Raw genomic sequence first — 17,213 nt, 5'->3', positions numbered from 1 at the left:
TCACATAACATAACATGAAATGATACAATAAAATTTGTGTTAAACGTTTTAAAGGAAGCTAGCAAATCATTTGCAATAAATATTTAAATTTAACGCGATTGGTGGCCGGCTGGTTTAGATTTTTTATATAATAGAGGTAAATATATATGAACTTTATTTTCTATTATTTCAATTATTCCATTCCAAATTATATGTAATCTGTACGATTTTTGACATATCTATTCATGAGTTAATGACATTTGGTCGAGATTCGAGATCGAGAACAAAATGGGAAACTGGAAAGGTTATGACGAAATATGAGAAAATGTTGAATCATTTATAATTAAATATACAAAAAAGATGTCCTAGTTATACGAAAAATGTATATATTACAGGAGTAAACGAGAATGGAATTTTCAACTTTGATAGTTCCTTTAACTAATAATATGTGTCGAACTTGTTTAGTAGAATTTGATTCCAATGACGCCGCCATGTTTATGAATATACAGGATCTCATTGAACATGAAATTAATAAAATAAAATTAATAGATATCTTAGTTTTCCTAAATTGCTTGGAGGTATGTTTAATGAAATATTACACGTAAAGTGATTTTCATCAACTTATTTTGTAAACTAATTATTTATTTTACTTTCAGCATAATGATGAAGAAAACTGGCCTCAAGGAATGTGTGCATCTTGTGTATCGACAGCTTTAATGGCTTATAGCTTTAAACTGAATTGTTTGAAAGCTAATGCCACTCTATCACAAATATTAACTCTGCAACAACAGACTTCTCATCAATCTGATATAGACAATATTGATATAAATGTTGTTTATCAAGATCATGAATATGAAGTCCCCTTATTTAGCAGTCAGTCTGTTCTAGATTTTGAATCTAATCTGCCTTCTAATAAGGAACTAACTCCATTGCCTCCAGTCACTGAGATAACATCTACTGAACATCCACCACGAAAAGAAGGAGAGAAAAAATATTCTTGTAGCTTGTGTAGTAAATCATTTACTCGCATATATAGTCTGAGATACCATATGGCCACACACAGTGACTTTCGCAAGCATTTGTGCCCTAAATGTGGGAAAGCTTTCTTTACTTATAATGGACTAAGTCAACATCTGCGATCACATAGGGAGACAGCCCAGTTCAAATGTGGCTTCTGCAATAAAACATACAAATCGAGACAGTCCCTTAAAGAACACTTTCGTGTAGCACACTCAAGTAACCGCAAGTTATTTGTTTGTGTTACTTGTGGAAAAAGATTCACAGCAAAGTCAACACTAGTGATGCATACAAAGACTCATACCGGGCAAAAAGAATTTGCCTGTTCATTGTGTCCTAAAACATATACAAGGGCTTCCTACTTAAGAGCACATGCACATATACATAGTGGAAGTGAAAGACCCAGAAAATTTCAATGTCCTTACAGTAATTGCAATAGGAGTTTTGCAACCAAGCATTCACTGTTAGTCCATATAGCTCACACACACAGAACTGAAAGACCCCATAAATGTGATATTTGTATGAAGGGTTTTGCTACTATGTCAGGTTTAAAAATACATAAAAATTCTCACACTGCTAATAAAGAGGTAACTTGTGAGACTTGTAATAAGACATTATCAAATAAGAGAGTATTACAAAAGCATATGAAGGTACATGGAGTGAATGAGTGAAAACTTTGGTATTTTGTTTTGTAGATGTAGGCTTTAAATTTGAATATTGATTCAGTGTCAAAAATACTTATGACTGCTAATTGTTTAAATCAATAAAGTATATCAAATTCAACAGCTAGTATTCAATGTGACCCCCTTATTTTTTTTTTATCATGAGTTATATTTTAACATTTAGAATAAAACAAGTCAATAAGATAAACAAGTATAATATATTTGTAGAATGTACATTTTTTTAGAATACAAAAAAGGTGAAACAATATGTACATTAATTACAGCGTTAGCATTGAAATAATTGATAAGGTGCATGTTATAGTGAACATAATGAACTAAAAGATAAAAATACTTCCCTGTACCATTGACATTTATCCATCTATTCATTTAAACTAACTAATTTTAATAACAATACATGCATTATAAAATAAATCTAAAATAAAACAAAGGTACAGTTTCTTTTAAAAGTTTAGGAAGTAATTTTGCATACTATGTCTTGGAATAAATCTCAAATTTTATCAATGTATGGCAAAGGAATGTTATTTATTATTTGCCAAGTAGCTTATTCATTTGTTTACTTTGGTGACCAATTTTAATATCAGCTGTATCAACTTTATCATGAATTTCATCTATCAAATTGTTCTGAGTTTCAATTTCTTCACCGAGAGCAACACCTAAGCCTTTTAACCTTGAAATGTGATGTACCATTTCATCTAAGTTTGCATCCAACATTTTATTAATTCTCTGTGAGTCAGAAATTGGTTCTAAAGTTGCCTGCTCTTGATCCAAGCCACGTAGACGAGTAGTAGGGTGGCTACTGAAGCGTTCCGTTGGAGTGGTTCCACTCCAACCATCCAGGGTCTCGTCCAATCTTGCACTTGGACCGGGCTTACTGCTAGTGGAGCTAGGTGATGCCTGGCTTTTTGGTGGTGTCTGATCTGATTTTCCAGAAAGATAGTTTTTAAAACCATAAAACACTGATTTAATACCATTCAGGTGTTTCTGACTGTATGTTAAATTTGTGTTTATATCGTCCAGTCTTCTGCTGGTGTTTTGTAGTTGTTCTCTCTGACGGGCAAGTTCTTCAGCAGTAGCAATTCCAATTTGTTCAGATTCTCGCAATAAACCTATGCTTCTCGAAGATGAATCTAGAGTCCTTTGCTCAATTTCCTTCTGTTTTTGGAGCATCGTTTGTCTTTGTCGTTCCAAATCGGAGATATACGAAGATGTTTGGGATTTAGGCTGGGGGGGCGGCCTCCTGGATGCGTAGCTATTAACGAAAGTATCATCGTCGACATCTTCATCTTCAAATAGATTACTAGTGTTGCTTATGTATCTATGTCCGGACATTCCGCAAGTTCTTCACTTTAAAAATATATGTAATAATCAAACGCAATACCTAACACAATTAAAGGACAAAGACTTAATTTACTCACTCAATAAAAATTATCGGTACCTTTCTTAAAATCGATACTGTCTTTTTGGAAAATACACGTGTAAAGTTTGTTTTATATTAATATTAATAATATTTTGTTTTTGGAAAATAAACGATATAACTAGAAGATCTTAGAATGTGTAATCTGGGGTGTAATTCGTAAAAAGCAAAAAAGTAAATTGATTACTATTGACGTATGCACTACTGACACCTACTTTTTTTCTTTCATATGTCGAATGGAAGGTAATTGGAAAAAACGGTTATTTAACAAAAAAAGAGCGTAAAGCACAGTCAAGTACGTGTCAGAAGTGAAACTTCTTTGGCAAGATTCAATGATACCAAAATCGTCACCTTTAATCCTTGACGTGACGGTATTGCTACTACGTTATCTTGAAATTTTACTCTCAACGCGCCTAAAGAAGTTTCACTTCAAAAAGGATTGATCAGGTAATTTGGGTAATCCGTAATTCCCGGTAATTCCACAGTTGTTCCACAGGTAATTCATTACACTGATTGATGCACAGATTGATGACTTCCTTTTCTTTTTGTCTATGGTGGCTGATATCGTATTTCTAATCTGTAGGTTCCAAGGAGTTGACTTTTGGGCTCGCTTTTGGGCTTTGGAGTTTGGCAGCAGTTGGCAGCTGTCACTTTTGTGCATTGTCCAATGTCATTAGATAATTTGATGTATTTTTAATATAAACTTAACTCTTTTATTTAACAACATAATATCATCTTATTATCATTAACAAAAAGTTATTTCTTTACAAATAATAGTATGTGATATAGATTATTAAAAAATGTTAGCAGCGAAAGGTATATTTTAAGAATATAATTTAACGTACTTTATTTACAATGTATGATGTAGCTGTGTTAGTTTTGCTTATTTATTTAATTCGGTTGCAGTAAATACTGAGACAGAAGAACAGAATAGGATAAGATTTCAAGTGGAGCTGGAGTTTGTTCAATGTTTAGCTAATCCCAATTATATTCATTGTAAGTAGTGAAGTTTGTAGTTTATCCTTTAATTTTATGAAGATGCCTTGTAGGTAATTAATTGTTTGAAGAAATACTTATGTATTATATATAAAGCCTTATTACTGTGGTTTACATTATTTACACACACACATACGATCCTGCACAGTATAAAAATTTTTGTAAGGTGAACCAAAAAATTTAAACTTCGACTTTAGCCATTTATATTCTCATAAACTCATATGGTTAAGCTTATGTATATACCGTTTACCGTTATACCGTTCATAAACGGTTTCACATTAAAATAAGCTGTAACAACTGTAAACTAAATATTAAATTAACAATAAAACCGCTGTGAAAATGAAAAAGTTACATTCGTCTCACTTGGGTGTGAATGTGAATTTCTTTGTGGTTATTGCTTTAAAGCTTATAATGGAAAGACCCATTTTATTTTAATTACCTGAATAATAAGTAAGAAAAGGCTTATTTATATTATTTTTTAAAAGTATAAAAATTAAATTTAGTATGTGTATTAGTTCTAGCTCAAAGAGGATATATGAAGGAGCAAACATTTGTAAACTACCTGAAGTACTTACAGTATTGGAGAGAGCCAGAATATGCAAGATATCTCAAATATCCAATGTGTTTGCATTTCCTAGAACTCCTACAGCATGAAGCATTTAGACGGGAGTGTGTCTCTGCTCAGGTAATTACACGATTTTGTGTGTATGTGAGCTCAACACTTTATTAATTTTGTTAAAAACATGCAGTGGAAAAGTACAGAAGGAATTTTATTATACAGTAATACACCAACTTACGCTTCCTGTTTAATGCGAATTCGGAGTTATGTGGTTTTACTTACGACCTTTGCGCGTAATACAAATTAGTAATTACAAGTCATTTGACACAAAAAATACAAAGTAATTAATTTGGAATGTAAACTAAATAATATCAAAGATTTTGAATGGAAAATAAAGATCTCTGAATTGACAAGGATATTAAACGACTCATAATGCTTAATCCTCGCCTAAATCTGCACATAATTTTATAGATTATTAATGGAGATTAATACTGGTAAAAATTGATAAAAATAATTTTAAACCAGAAAGAATTAATGTAGAATTAGAAAAAATAAATTTCCCATCAATTAACACTTTTTTTCAGTTGAGACATGATAGCTTGTGTTAAACTTACTTTATTTAATCATATTGTTTTTTATTAGCTGTAGATCTACTATGTGTAGATTGATATTGAAAATGGTTGTATTATTTAGCATCGTTTAATAGTTATCAACGCAACACTAAAATTATATTCTTTTCGGCAAAGTAATGAGCATTATGAGGCGTGCACTTTTGGATTCTCCAAACTTTTTAAACTACTAATGATTTATTTGATAATAATGTACATCAATTCATTTTGATTCAATTTAGGTGTGCAAATTCATGGATGACCAGGCAATATTGTTGTGGCAACACTATACAAGGAGACGAACCAGGACATTACAACCACCTGATGCTCCAGCGCCTCCAACAGCACCAAATTCCAACCAGCACGGTCCACCAAGACAACAATCCTGAAGTGGCCATAAATTGTAACTAATGATATTCAATGTTGAGAACTTTAAAAAGAATCTGAGTAAGACAGTGTATTTGAAAGAGGTGAATGTGTTAATATCAACTTTTTATGATGAGGTAAGTTAGATTTTGTTTATAATATCTGCAGTAAGCTCTATTCCCACTTTTGTTTTCAAAACTGTTAGACGATATTATGTTACATCTGGTTCTAAAATAAATTATGTTCTAAGAAAACTTGGTATACACTCCAATAATTGTAAAAATAAGTTTAAGCTTAAATTAATTAAATAAAATAGGTAATGAGAAATCCTGTGTTTATTTCACAAATGGTTTAACTCGGTTTCTCTGTCTCGCTACGCAAAGGGCGCGTAATGTGACATAATATAGCAGTTCTACTGCACTCATCATACTGAATCCCATGCAGAGGCCCAGTAGTCCTCCTGTATTTGCTGAAATACAAATAATATATTAAAACAAGCAACATGAAAATCAAATTGTAATATATAAATTCTTTTCGGTATATTTTTGGCACTGTCTATGTAATGACTAGTTATTGAAATCAAATATGTATAGATCATATATGTATATGTATAGATCAAATATGTATAGATCATGTTTTGCTTTTATTTTTACGGACTGAAGTCCGTAAAAATAAAAGCAAAACATGATCTACCAATCTATAAAATGAATAAAGAATTTATGAGAAGAAGAAATTATATATAATATTTTGTACTCACATAAAAATTCAGTGAGTCCAAATATTTCTCCCTTCGTAAATCTTAGGAATGTCTTATCTTCAAAGTAGAAGTGTATAACCAGCATATTCTTTCTGAAATTGATATACTTAACGTTTATTACATTTTACAGTTCATTATTAAAATGTCTATTCATTATGAAAACTGCGTTGCGATTATGAGAAGAAGAATTGCACTGAAGAATTGCATTGCAAGAATTGAATTCTACTCATGTGCCTTTATCATCCAGAAGTTGATACAATGATTTGATTTAGAAATCTGCTGATATGAAGGTAGATCCAAAATTAACTATTTAGGCTGTGTCCGCATAGCGATATGTCACCCTTCCGCTTTTTTCTCGCGTATTAAATTCCGCAATCAGAATTGAACCTAGTATCTACGCCCTGAGAAATAATTTCGGGCGAGTTTTGGCTGTTGAATTCAGTTTTCAACTGAAAAACACGTGTTAAATGCATGGATCTTCTCAATAGCGCCGTTTGCACGACTGAGTGAAACGCGCGAATTTTTTTCGCAGTGCGGATACGTCCTTTATATTCGATGTGACAGATTTGCGAAAAAAAAGGCCGCGCGGTGAATACCGGGGATGGTCAAACACAATTTGGAATGGGCAATTTGTTAGATGAACCAAATCTTATTATAACACAATTATTATGATTCTACAATATTATTATTTACGTACGTAAAATATTCAGCAGTAATATTGTGCGACATCTGCAGGCTGGTTGCGTAGTTCATTATAAGGTTCTTGTCGAGTGGTGCGGTGCTCAAGCGTTCCAAGTAAGATAATTCGGTGCATGCGGGAAGGCACTCGTCGCAAGATGTAGTTTGATCTGTTAATTTTAATAGACGAAATAAAATTTATTATAATAATATACTCGTTTTCAAATCATCATTATCAGTAGAACCTTTCGTTACAATAGTTTTTTTTAAGTTAAGTTTTGATTGAGGTATACTTACATTATAAAAGTGTTAATATGGATCTTAGCTAAAGTGTAAAGTCTGTCGTATAAGTAAGTTAACGATACAATAAATAATGGCTTACCAGCAGGAATGTAGTTTCTCATATTATTGTAGCATTTAGCGTCAGCTTTACCGCATATTCTCGTTGTTTTATTTTCTAGAAGATGAATTTATTTTCCAATAAGCGAATAAATGAAATATGTTTAACATAAAATACGAATTATTTATCTTACTTGGCATAAAATATAGAACACATTTGCATATTTCAAGCATTCGTCGTGCTTCACATTCCATTTGACAATTTTTGAAAGTATAGGTTCTTGAAAGAAGAAAAGAAGAAGATATTAGGTAAGAAAAACAAATGAGGCATGTATTTAAAACAATAGATTTTTTTAATTGTAGGTACCTGTAGAAAACTAAATCTTTCTCGCTAGAAAATAAGCAAAACCTTTTATTTACATCGATGTCTTTGAGAGCAGCTTGGGCATCCAATATTCTTGGTTTGATAGCAACTCTGGCTTCTATTCCAGGTCCGTATATTTCTCCTAATTTTGCAATTTTCGGAGTTTCAGTTGGATTGTGTAGAAGAATCTTCAATAAGGATATTGTCAAATAAGTCATAGAATTTTTTTTTGATAAGGCATAACTATAGGTACATATCGATAAAAAATATTAAATATAAATACAAAATTATCAAAACACATAAACATACTTTAAATCCAGTGCTTTTTGTAGACGCGCAATAATATTCGGGCACGTTTGCATCAAGTATTAAAGTCAATCCGTGGTCTGTACCAATTCCTAAAATAAATCAAGTTGGTATAGAATTAATACTTTCACAAAAACATACAGACTAAAGATATCGTTAAAAGATTCTTCTCTTAGAAATACTTGTCCTATACCATAAAATAGAGGTAAATGCATGATACCATTCATGTGAGATTTTTTCTACGTTAAGTTCTACGTTCTACCTTTCTTCTACCTTTTGGTTTCCAAGGAAATCCATCTTGTGGTGCATTATCAGGATAGCCATTTTCAGGCGTCCAGTCGACTGCAGGTAATGGAAATGTTATATTCAAATCATTGAGATCTCTTCTGCAAGATATTTCACATATGACAATTTCTTATACCTATATACGAACTAAGAATAATCAAGTAGTTCTACACTATAAAGATCATAATCTTACGGATTGCGAAACATCATCTCCCTATGAACTACATTAAAAGTACAGCACAATCCTTCATCAGTAAGTTGCGCATTGAAGAGGTCTTGGCAATTCATGGGTTTGGAGTCCCAGGTGCATATTGCTAACATTTCTTCACACGGTTGCGTAACCTGTTAGAGATTATTATTTTAAACAGATATATTTATATATTAATATATTCTAACGGTTATAATACGTTACTCACATTAATAAGAAATGATCGTGTGTGATCCCAATCCGCGCTTTCTGCGATGATATCTTCGAAAAGATCGGCGTCTTTTTGGGACGAACATAGGCTTTCCAAAAGCTTCTGGTCAACCGAAGAGCTAAAATATGCATTCAATATTTTATTTAAGAAATATATTAAAATGTATTCTTTATTTAAACCTGGTTGCATACCCATAAGCCACGTAACGTTCAGCTACAGATTTTTTAGCTTGGTTGACGTTACAGATAGTTAATGCTGGAAACGGCAATTTATTCAAGGGCATGTCCTCAGGGTTTATGCTCACAATCATGGGTGATTTGCTCCATTTTGCATATACATTCAAAATAAAGAATCCTGCGCATATTAGGGAACATACGAAAGCGGTTAACCAGAAAAACCTGAAATAGAGTTAATAAGCTACTTATTATTTGGTTATACTATAGTACAACATTTTTTATTAATTGTTCTACAAATATTAACCAAAATTACCACCACCATTAACATATTAATTAAGAGAACGTTAAAAGTAATGGCCGAATATTTTAATTAATTTCTTACAGTGTTTTTAAAATAAATGTGCAATTAAACACTCGTTAAATTCCGTGCGTACCTTTCAAGCCACGTTAATTTCTTCTCTCCAATATATCGTAGGCCGTGTAAGGTAGATGTCATTAAATATTCCCGAAGATCATTTGTAAGATCTTCGTAATTGTTTGGTTTCTTTATATTATTATTGTTCAAATTCTGAAAATATTTTCAGGAAATAAGTTGATATGTCGCATTCTCCAGTTAAATAGTTTAACTGTGGCATAACATTTCTAGTTTAGGTATTAATTAAGATAATACCATCACGCGGTTTTGCTTACTTTTAAATTGCTCGTGTTAGATTTATTTGTGTTCCAACTGTACCAAGTAGAGGCATAAGGATGGTGGACCCACTCATTTTCCTGAAATTAAAATGCGTATTGTTATTAAATTATATTGTGAATCTTCTACAACTTTTTTCGGTTTTACCTTTTTCGTTGAATTCGAAAGTTTGGAACTCCGTTTTCCGCGACTTTTATAAACCATGTTTGGCGTACAATATTGATCATAAAATGATAACAGAGCACAAAGCACCGGCGTGGTCGCCAACAACTAGTCGGCATTCCGAGTTAATTTCCCATAGCCAATATTTGCGGTTTAATCGGTTGATTGCAGCGATCGAATGATACATCGTCCTTGCAACGCCTCCAATGCTAGCTTTGATGGTTAAATTATATATTTTAACACCGAATTATCTGCTTGTCCCTGTAACCTTATCATGCAATTGCTTTTACAACTTCTAATCGTAAATCAAGTTACTTTAAAGCCTATAATTTCTGTGCGTGGAAAATGATAGGGATAGAGTAAGGATATATTGTTCGAGGATTATTTGCAGTCTTACTGCTATTTACCTTAGTGTAAATGTAATTTTGTTTATTTAAATTCTTATTCGTTTGTAATTATTTTTTTAAACTAATTTATTTACGTGTTCTTATATTATTTTGATTCATTGACTAAAATCGAACATGCTCTATAGGTATATTACCATTAAATATTTAGAAATTATTATACAGACAGATGTCCATAAAGATTTCATGTCCGTAAATGTCTAATTTTATGTTTTTTATCATTTTCATCAGGAAAAACACGCGAACATAATAATTATGACGTGCATGGTAGTAAATTATCTACCACTAACTTGTTACTTTTAATTTTTAAGCATTCGAAGGGATACCTATATATGCTTAAAATACATATTTCCTGTGTATTTTTTTGTGTAGAGTTATTTATTCGCAGTTGCGTCGTTGCTAGTACTATTTATAGGAAAGGATTACAATTACATTTCTATCTAAAACACATGTTTTTAATGAATTGATTTACACTGCTAATGTATGTAGGGAATATAGTTCTAGGAAATTCTAATTTGTAGTTTTTATTGTCTTTTAATTACCAACAGCCTAAACACTGATGTTCGGTTCATCATATAGCATTTGTCGCTATTCGTATTTCTGTATAAATGAATGTACACATTTTTTGTCGCAATATTGTAGATGCTCATTCAGCTTAATATTGTTCGTTAAGGTTTTAAATAAAAAAAGAGTTGTATAATTTACCGTTTAATATATTTCGTTTATTACGCATACATACATTTATTATTTAGGTATTATGTACAAATAATAGTCCGTTTAAGAGAGAATTTCTAAAAAAAGTAACAAAAAGCCATAAGAAGGGATAGGCTGACGCACTTGCACTTTGAAGATTTCCTAAACGAAGAGGAGATCGAAGGGAAAGGAATGGCATCTCGACGTCTCTCTAGGACGTCATATGCTCGCGGTCACCGGGAACGCGGGTGACGTGCTAGAGGTGTCCAGGTACCCAGGAAAGAAGGAGGAAGGGCTTCAGTTCCAGTGTTGCTGGGGCGCGTGGGCGGGGGCGTTGTGCGCCACTTGCGAGTGAGCTGCTAAGTGGGCGGCGCGCGCGGCAGCAACTTCAGGTGTTTCCAAGATACCAGCTCCGTTCTGGGCCAGTCTGATCTGAGCGGGAGGTCCTTGCCAGTGTCCACCGTTGTTGTTGTTGTTCCACTGGTTGTGGGCGGGGGCATTCCATTGGTTTTGGGCTGCGGCGTTCCACTGAGGTTGAGCGGGAGCGGCGTTGGCGGCGGAGAGGGCGGCGAGGTGAGCGGCGCGGGCTTGCGCTACTTCGGGGGTCTCAGCGACGGGAGCGGGGGCGGCACCGGCAGCGTTCCAGGAAGGAGCGGCGTTCCATGATGGGGCAGCGGGGGCGGCGTTCCATTGGTGAGCGGGAGCACCGTTCCATTGGTTGGCGGGGGCAGCGTTCCATTGGTTGGCCTGGGCACCGTTCCATTGGTTGGCCTGGGCACCGTTCCATTTCTGGTCAGCCTGTTGCCAGTACTCTTCGTTGTCCCACCGAGGGTCGTATGAGCCATCGTCCTGGGGGTTGGGGTTGTTCTGTGAGGCCTGTTGTAACGCTGAGAGGTGGGCCGCCCGGGCTTGCGCTACCTCGGGTGTGTCGAGGATGTTGCGTCCGTCCTGTGACAGGGCGATGTTGGCGGGTGGGCCGGCCCAGCCGGATGCGTGGGCACCGCACGCCAACGCCAAGCAAGCTACTACAATCTGAGAACAAAGAGAAATATTTCCAATAAATGACGCGAAACTAACATTATATGGGTATTGCAATATTGACGGACAGTTATATCTCAATAGAAAAATAATAATTGTAACAAATATGTGCAATACTATAGTGAGATTGACAAGTGCCAGTGCTTATTGGATTATAATTTATAATAATCCGTAAAAGATTGTAATAATAATTATTCAGAATCTAGAGTACTAAGATATGTGGTATTCCTTCATTTATCTCTCAATAAGTCTTAATTACAAGCATTACTTCTGTTAAACTTGATAGTTAAATATTTAATTGATAAATCCGGTCGTTAAAATATTCTAAGTGCTAGTTTAAATTTTATTTGTGCCCTAGTTTATGTAAGTTGCTGCGTAATTTTATGTTATTTATAATAATTTAATAGTTACGGCAACAGTTTAATCCGGAGAGTGCGAATAAAAGTGTTATTATTGCATAAATAACACATCAAGACGCTAAATATGGTAATGGTTTATTCAGTAACATGTTTTAATATCATGACGTGAACAATATGAATAAAGAATCAGGAATAACAGCGTGCTAATATATTTTTTGCATTGATAAATAATAATTGAAAGCCCTTGATACGTTAGCGACGGGTATATCAATGTTAACCGGAGGCTTGGAAATATGCAACTATTAGAGTAAGACGAACGTATTATAACTGCAATTTCTATGTAAATTCACATGAAATGACGTGTGCCATGAATGAGAATAAAAGAGAGAAGAGAGAGAGATTCTCAAAAATTTAAAAGAGTAAATGAACCGTACAAACACGTACTTATGAGCAATGTCATTATCACCCTTTTACGTGTTAGTAATAAATAGAGCATGATAGAATTGATGGAAATAAGATGAGATTATGATGGAATTTGCGGCGAGCGTAAGTTCAGTATCACGTAATGATGTCAGGGCTCAGGGCAGTGGTCAGATCGGATCTGTCCGCCTGCCGTTTATATTGACGACGTAATAACCGTGCTGATTTAGACGTTTCTAATTTGTGCGCCCTATTGAACATTCATAAGCCTGTGAATATATTGTTGGTGCGCTACTGAATTTTGTATGCGCTCTGATTACGTTTTGCAAAAATTATTTCGATATACGATAAAAAATTTAGAATAACTAAGTGCATTTACAATTTATTATAGTTCTATCATAGAACATTGAATGAATAAGCAATAGATAACATTATTTCACATTCCACTTAATCCGTTTCAAAATTGCCCAAATATACAATGATATTGCAAACCTACTCACGTGTTATGAAAATGTTTTATTGTGGGTAAATTTTATTATTTCTAAAAGCACGTGACGTTACAAAATATTTGATAAAATCGTGGTTTAAATTATTTAGTAATGATTCGCCCTTGATTTGCGACTTTTATGTTCGTGTGGCGAAATTATTGCAATGTGCAAGAATTATTGTATTAGTGGAAAAATATAATAATTTAAGTTTTGCATTTAATATTTTAAGGAGTCTGTAGAATTATTTACTGATGAATATAAAAAAAAAAACACGATGAAGAAACTCGAAATGGTCTTTAATACCTATGTGATCCTACATTGTTGTCCCTCGGACAAAGGCTTTGATTTACAAGAACCTACGCTTTCATTTGTTATTCATGACAAATAAAAGTAACGCACTAAGTGAATGGCGTCAAGGTCTGAAGGCTAGTTGAAGGTCAAGAAGCAGGAAGCCAGCCTTCCGGACCAGCCCACCGTCACATTCAGCAACTGGTTACCCTCGCATATCAAATTGACATTTGCGTTCTTATTTTCATTTGCCCTATTTATTATAGGTACACATACCTACATTTCGACGGATCTTATTTGTAAAAAGAACGTAGCTTCTTCGTAAGGATCTAACTTTTAGGCATGTCGTGATTTCCGAAATCTTTCAAGAACTAATTTGCACACAAAGGAAAATATTAATGCGCTACACGGACAGGATATGCCGTTTTTCAATCTATCTTATCATTAGACCGATAAACTTTTAACCACTAATCTCTTAATATCGGTGGGCGGTCCGTAATTAGGTATAATTGTGGTATTGATTAGTGTCGCGGTGTGCGTGGGCATGCCCTTCTAAACAAGCTTGCGATGGAATGCAGACAAAAACCCTTAGTGAGTGGCGAGGCGAGCGTGATCTGGCTTGGACTTCTAGGTGCCGCGGAAACGGTTGCTGGAATCACTACGCTACAGGTGCCTGTCTTGCCCTAATTTTATTTACCACTTTGCCTTATGGATTTTTTTTGGAATGTTTCTATTTGCGCATCTTGCAGACAGTTATAATCGCTACATGAGGTGGTATCGTTAGAGAAAATTATTTGTAAGAAAAGCTCTCTGATGTGACATGTAGGATTTAGTATCTAAACGTGGGTCTTACTAGCAATACACTAAACTTTGCTAGTAGTATGAGGAATCGCATGTCATGAAAGTCTTAATCACGATATTTTGCAAAGTTATGAGGTCTCAAGATAAGTCTAGTGAAATCTAGGAGATAAAAATCATAACCGTAGCGATGGTATATACTTCCTTAAAAGTCATGTGAACCGATAAGGCTATAAAATGTCGCAAATTTTACAAACTTCCTATATAATTTGCAGACATACCATGCAACCCGAATTACCCAACTATCATATAAATAAACAAGGCAATAATGCGTATTTGGAGCTTAAATTCATTTTAGATGACCAATCAAATATACGTCAATGTCCATATTGAATCATGATGAAGACAAATTTTCGGCTACAAATTGTACACAATGCCTCGTTAAGCATTCGATTCACATCAATTCGATAAAATCACGCCGGCGCTAGTGTCGGCGGCTGTCTTTGTGCGGCAGAAATAATAATCGAATGAGGTGATTGTTAATTGACTTTAACACTGGTCCAGTTGACATTGCGTGCGTAAATGGCTCATGATCGGGTGAGATGACTTTATGGGTGAAGCCGACCGAGATCGCCTTACTGAGTATAGTTGCACGTAGGTGTTGTGCTTGAAATATCATTTTTATAAACTGTCAATAACAATTATCGTTTCTTGATTTTATCGTTATAACGAAATAAGATTAAGCGTTTATATAGCCCTAATCGGTTTAAGATTTGCAAGTAACGTTTAGGTCCGTACAAAATTAACATATTTTAAGGAAGTTGATGTTCGCTAAGATTGTGTAATTATCGCTCAGACTATTGACAATAATTGATTTAAATCGTATGATAACGATATTTAAATTACTACACATAAATGCAATTTTAATACTTGGTTAAATGCAATTTTGACTCAATAATCATTTATTTATATTCTTTTTTATTATTATTGGGAAATCTTTTTTTGATGTTCTTCCGACAATAAGTGATCTTGTAAATTTATTATTTGTTATTAAATTATCGAGTTACCAGTTACGTACTAGTAAAATATATTCATTTTTCCTGGATACTTTATTCTTACCAGAAAAAAGATTTTTTACATAATATAACATTTTTGAACCTATGATGATATTATTAATATCTCATTGATTAGTCCATACATATTTTTATTCCACATTATTGACACATGTATTTTTTAATGAAACGTTACATTGCGATAAGTAGATAAAGTCGTTAAATATATTGGATGAAATCTTAAAATGGATCGAAAAAATGTTTGCAATGACAATGACCTAATGAAGTCGCGTGCTTGTAACGCTCCGGTAACTTTTTAATTTTCGACACAGGCCTACTTACTGCTAGTTCAACTCGCTAATTATTTTAATGAAACTTTTAATAATGAAAAAGTCTAGGTTTAAGATTATTTAATCGTTTCACGGATCATTAAACAATTGAATGAAGTAATAAAACCGTCTCGCGTTTTTACTTGAGAGGATGACCGAGCGCAATTATATGATTGTGAAAATACATTTTCGCATGCTCTATATTTTAATGAACTTTGTTATAATTAAGACGACTGAAAAAAAAGTTAAATTATATGGAATGCAAGAAGATAAAGACCAGATTTATTTGTGAAAACAACTTGTCGGACTGACACAAAATTAGATTAGTTTCTTGAATGAAGGTTAAATCCAGCTTTTGTGCAGGATTGGGTTGGTTGTTTGAAAACAGTTCAATAACTTGTTTAAGATCAGATACAATGCTCTATTATTAAAATTATCGTAAGCCAATACCTTGTATTACTGGGCCATTTATCAATTGAACATTACATTTGTTATTGTGATTAATGATACATTTGAAGTTTTAGACTATTGTTAATATCGCGATTAAGTTATCGTATTTGATCAATTTCATTTATACCAAAATTTATTACAATTTATAGTACCAATAGCAGATAATAGGACTAACTTTACTTTTTACTTAATAAACAGAAAAGCAAAGGAAAAGAAAGCTTTTACGAAAAGTACTTACCATGGATTTCATTTTTGTGTAAAGAAGTAAAGCACAGAAGTGAAAGAAAAAAGGAAAGAAGTTAAATTGTTATTTAGTGTATGTATAGCGCTGATGGAAGACTAGGGTCTTCCAGGAATCGCTATGTTGAAGTGCAACTTGCGTCTGTATGAAATGAGGGCGGGAGCTGGCTTTTATAGTTCGGCGTGTGCGCAGAGGGGGTGGCGTAGCGCTCGCGCGTGAAAGTCTTGGGACATGCCATTGATAATAGGCGAATATCATAGGTATACATTTCAATGGCAATGTTTGGGCTGATTTTGATATTCATATTTTTCTTATGTGTATCATTATCCAAAAAAAGATGAATTTTGTGATCTTGAGAAGTTCGCTTTTTCAATTAATTACAATTTTCGTAAGTGAATCAAATTCGCATGTAAATCACTAACGGAAACTGCGAAATAGGAACGTTCTGAATATTTTGATAAAGTGTAGGTAATTATAACTTTTAATATAGGTCCGATTTACGTCAAATTTAAATAAGGCCCGACATAAGAACTTTCAATCACAACATATCAATCACCTACATAACAATTATAAAGAACTTAAAAAAAATTTACCATCAAATGGATATTTGTGTTCAAAACAAATATCGAATCAAAAAATATGTCCTTTTTGTGAAGTCGGTTAAAAATGATATTGATCAAGGGGGGAAACTAATAGTGTACAACTTTTTATAGGGTTACGTGTGGTTACGTTTTACTTTCTGTCTAATATCTTGTTACTATGCGAAATAAACCTTCATTACGCATATTTCGCTAAAGTACCCACTTCCTTTTGTTTTTGAGATTTGACCAACGTTCTGATATACCTAATAAATA

General features: G+C 33.7%; 5 protein-coding genes across 5 annotated transcripts; 2 read left to right on the top strand and 3 right to left on the bottom strand.

Annotated features, from left to right (window-relative positions):
- The first annotated feature begins 240 nt into the window (after positions 1 to 240).
- Positions 241 to 1,779, top strand: LOC149899106 (uncharacterized). The gene is made up of 2 exons (XM_090114177.1): positions 241 to 557; positions 636 to 1,779. The coding sequence occupies exons 1-2, from the start codon at positions 387 to 389 to the stop codon at positions 1,665 to 1,667; spliced, it is 1,203 nt and encodes a 400-aa protein (XP_089970303.1). The 5' UTR covers positions 241 to 386; the 3' UTR covers positions 1,668 to 1,779.
- A 78-nt stretch (positions 1,780 to 1,857) lies between these two features.
- On the bottom strand, positions 1,858 to 3,298 carry Snap29 (Synaptosomal-associated protein 29kDa). The gene has a single exon (XM_090114178.1). It carries the CDS (start codon positions 3,006 to 3,008, stop codon positions 2,205 to 2,207), a length of 804 nt encoding a protein of 267 aa, XP_089970304.1. The 5' UTR covers positions 3,009 to 3,298; the 3' UTR covers positions 1,858 to 2,204.
- A 441-nt stretch (positions 3,299 to 3,739) lies between these two features.
- On the top strand, positions 3,740 to 5,934 carry MED31 (mediator complex subunit 31). Its single transcript, XM_090114179.1, has 4 exons — positions 3,740 to 3,909; positions 4,000 to 4,089; positions 4,605 to 4,774; positions 5,499 to 5,934. Exons 1-4 carry the CDS (start codon positions 3,894 to 3,896, stop codon positions 5,643 to 5,645), a joined length of 423 nt encoding a protein of 140 aa, XP_089970305.1. The 5' UTR covers positions 3,740 to 3,893; the 3' UTR covers positions 5,646 to 5,934.
- Positions 5,837 to 9,841, bottom strand: LOC149899103 (pickpocket protein 28-like). Its single transcript, XM_090114176.1, has 14 exons — positions 9,785 to 9,841; positions 9,637 to 9,717; positions 9,381 to 9,514; positions 8,962 to 9,168; positions 8,768 to 8,888; positions 8,545 to 8,693; positions 8,340 to 8,452; positions 8,070 to 8,158; positions 7,764 to 7,948; positions 7,591 to 7,676; positions 7,440 to 7,514; positions 7,077 to 7,227; positions 6,380 to 6,471; positions 5,837 to 6,091 (listed from the first exon to the last, which is right to left on the bottom strand). The coding sequence occupies exons 1-14, from the start codon at positions 9,839 to 9,841 to the stop codon at positions 5,958 to 5,960; spliced, it is 1,674 nt and encodes a 557-aa protein (XP_089970302.1). The 3' UTR covers positions 5,837 to 5,957.
- A 1,053-nt stretch (positions 9,842 to 10,894) lies between these two features.
- LOC149899102 (pupal cuticle protein-like) lies at positions 10,895 to 16,501 on the bottom strand. Its single transcript, XM_090114296.1, has 2 exons — positions 16,357 to 16,501; positions 10,895 to 11,928 (listed from the first exon to the last, which is right to left on the bottom strand). The coding sequence occupies exons 1-2, from the start codon at positions 16,366 to 16,368 to the stop codon at positions 11,194 to 11,196; spliced, it is 747 nt and encodes a 248-aa protein (XP_089970422.1). The 5' UTR covers positions 16,369 to 16,501; the 3' UTR covers positions 10,895 to 11,193.
- Positions 16,502 to 17,213: the final 712 nt, after the last annotated feature.

The sequence above is a fragment of the Colias eurytheme genome, chromosome 21, assembly GCF_061535395.1.
Source record: "Colias eurytheme isolate Ceu_HAF_F1 chromosome 21, ilColEury1 Martin Lab GWU primary, whole genome shotgun sequence".
In the NCBI taxonomy this organism is placed as follows: domain Eukaryota; kingdom Metazoa; phylum Arthropoda; class Insecta; order Lepidoptera; family Pieridae; genus Colias; species Colias eurytheme.
Note: the sequence above shows the minus strand (reverse complement) of the source record. Positions and strands in the feature narration are given on the sequence as shown.

Bases quoted from the DNA above. Each gene is read 5' to 3' on its own strand.
- LOC149899106 (XM_090114177.1), top strand. From the start codon at position 387: ATGGAATTTTCAACTTTGATAGTTCCTTTAACTAATAATATGTGTCGA. The intron at 558-635 runs GTATGTTTAATG...TTTTACTTTCAG, and splicing joins TTTTCCTAAATTGCTTGGAG to CATAATGATGAAGAAAACTG.
- LOC149899103 (XM_090114176.1), bottom strand. From the start codon at position 9,841: ATGGTTTATAAAAGTCGCGGAAAACGGAGTTCCAAACTTTCGAATTCA. The intron at 8,889-8,961 runs GTATGCAACCAG...TGCATATTTTAG, and splicing joins GAACGTTACGTGGCTTATGG to CTCTTCGGTTGACCAGAAGC. The intron at 8,694-8,767 runs GTGAGTAACGTA...AATCTCTAACAG, and splicing joins CACGATCATTTCTTATTAAT to GTTACGCAACCGTGTGAAGA.
- Snap29 (XM_090114178.1), bottom strand. From the start codon at position 3,008: ATGTCCGGACATAGATACATAAGCAACACTAGTAATCTATTTGAAGAT.
- MED31 (XM_090114179.1), top strand. The intron at 4,090-4,604 runs GTAAGTAGTGAA...TATGTGTATTAG, and splicing joins TAATCCCAATTATATTCATT to TTCTAGCTCAAAGAGGATAT. The intron at 4,775-5,498 runs GTAATTACACGA...GATTCAATTTAG, and splicing joins GGGAGTGTGTCTCTGCTCAG to GTGTGCAAATTCATGGATGA.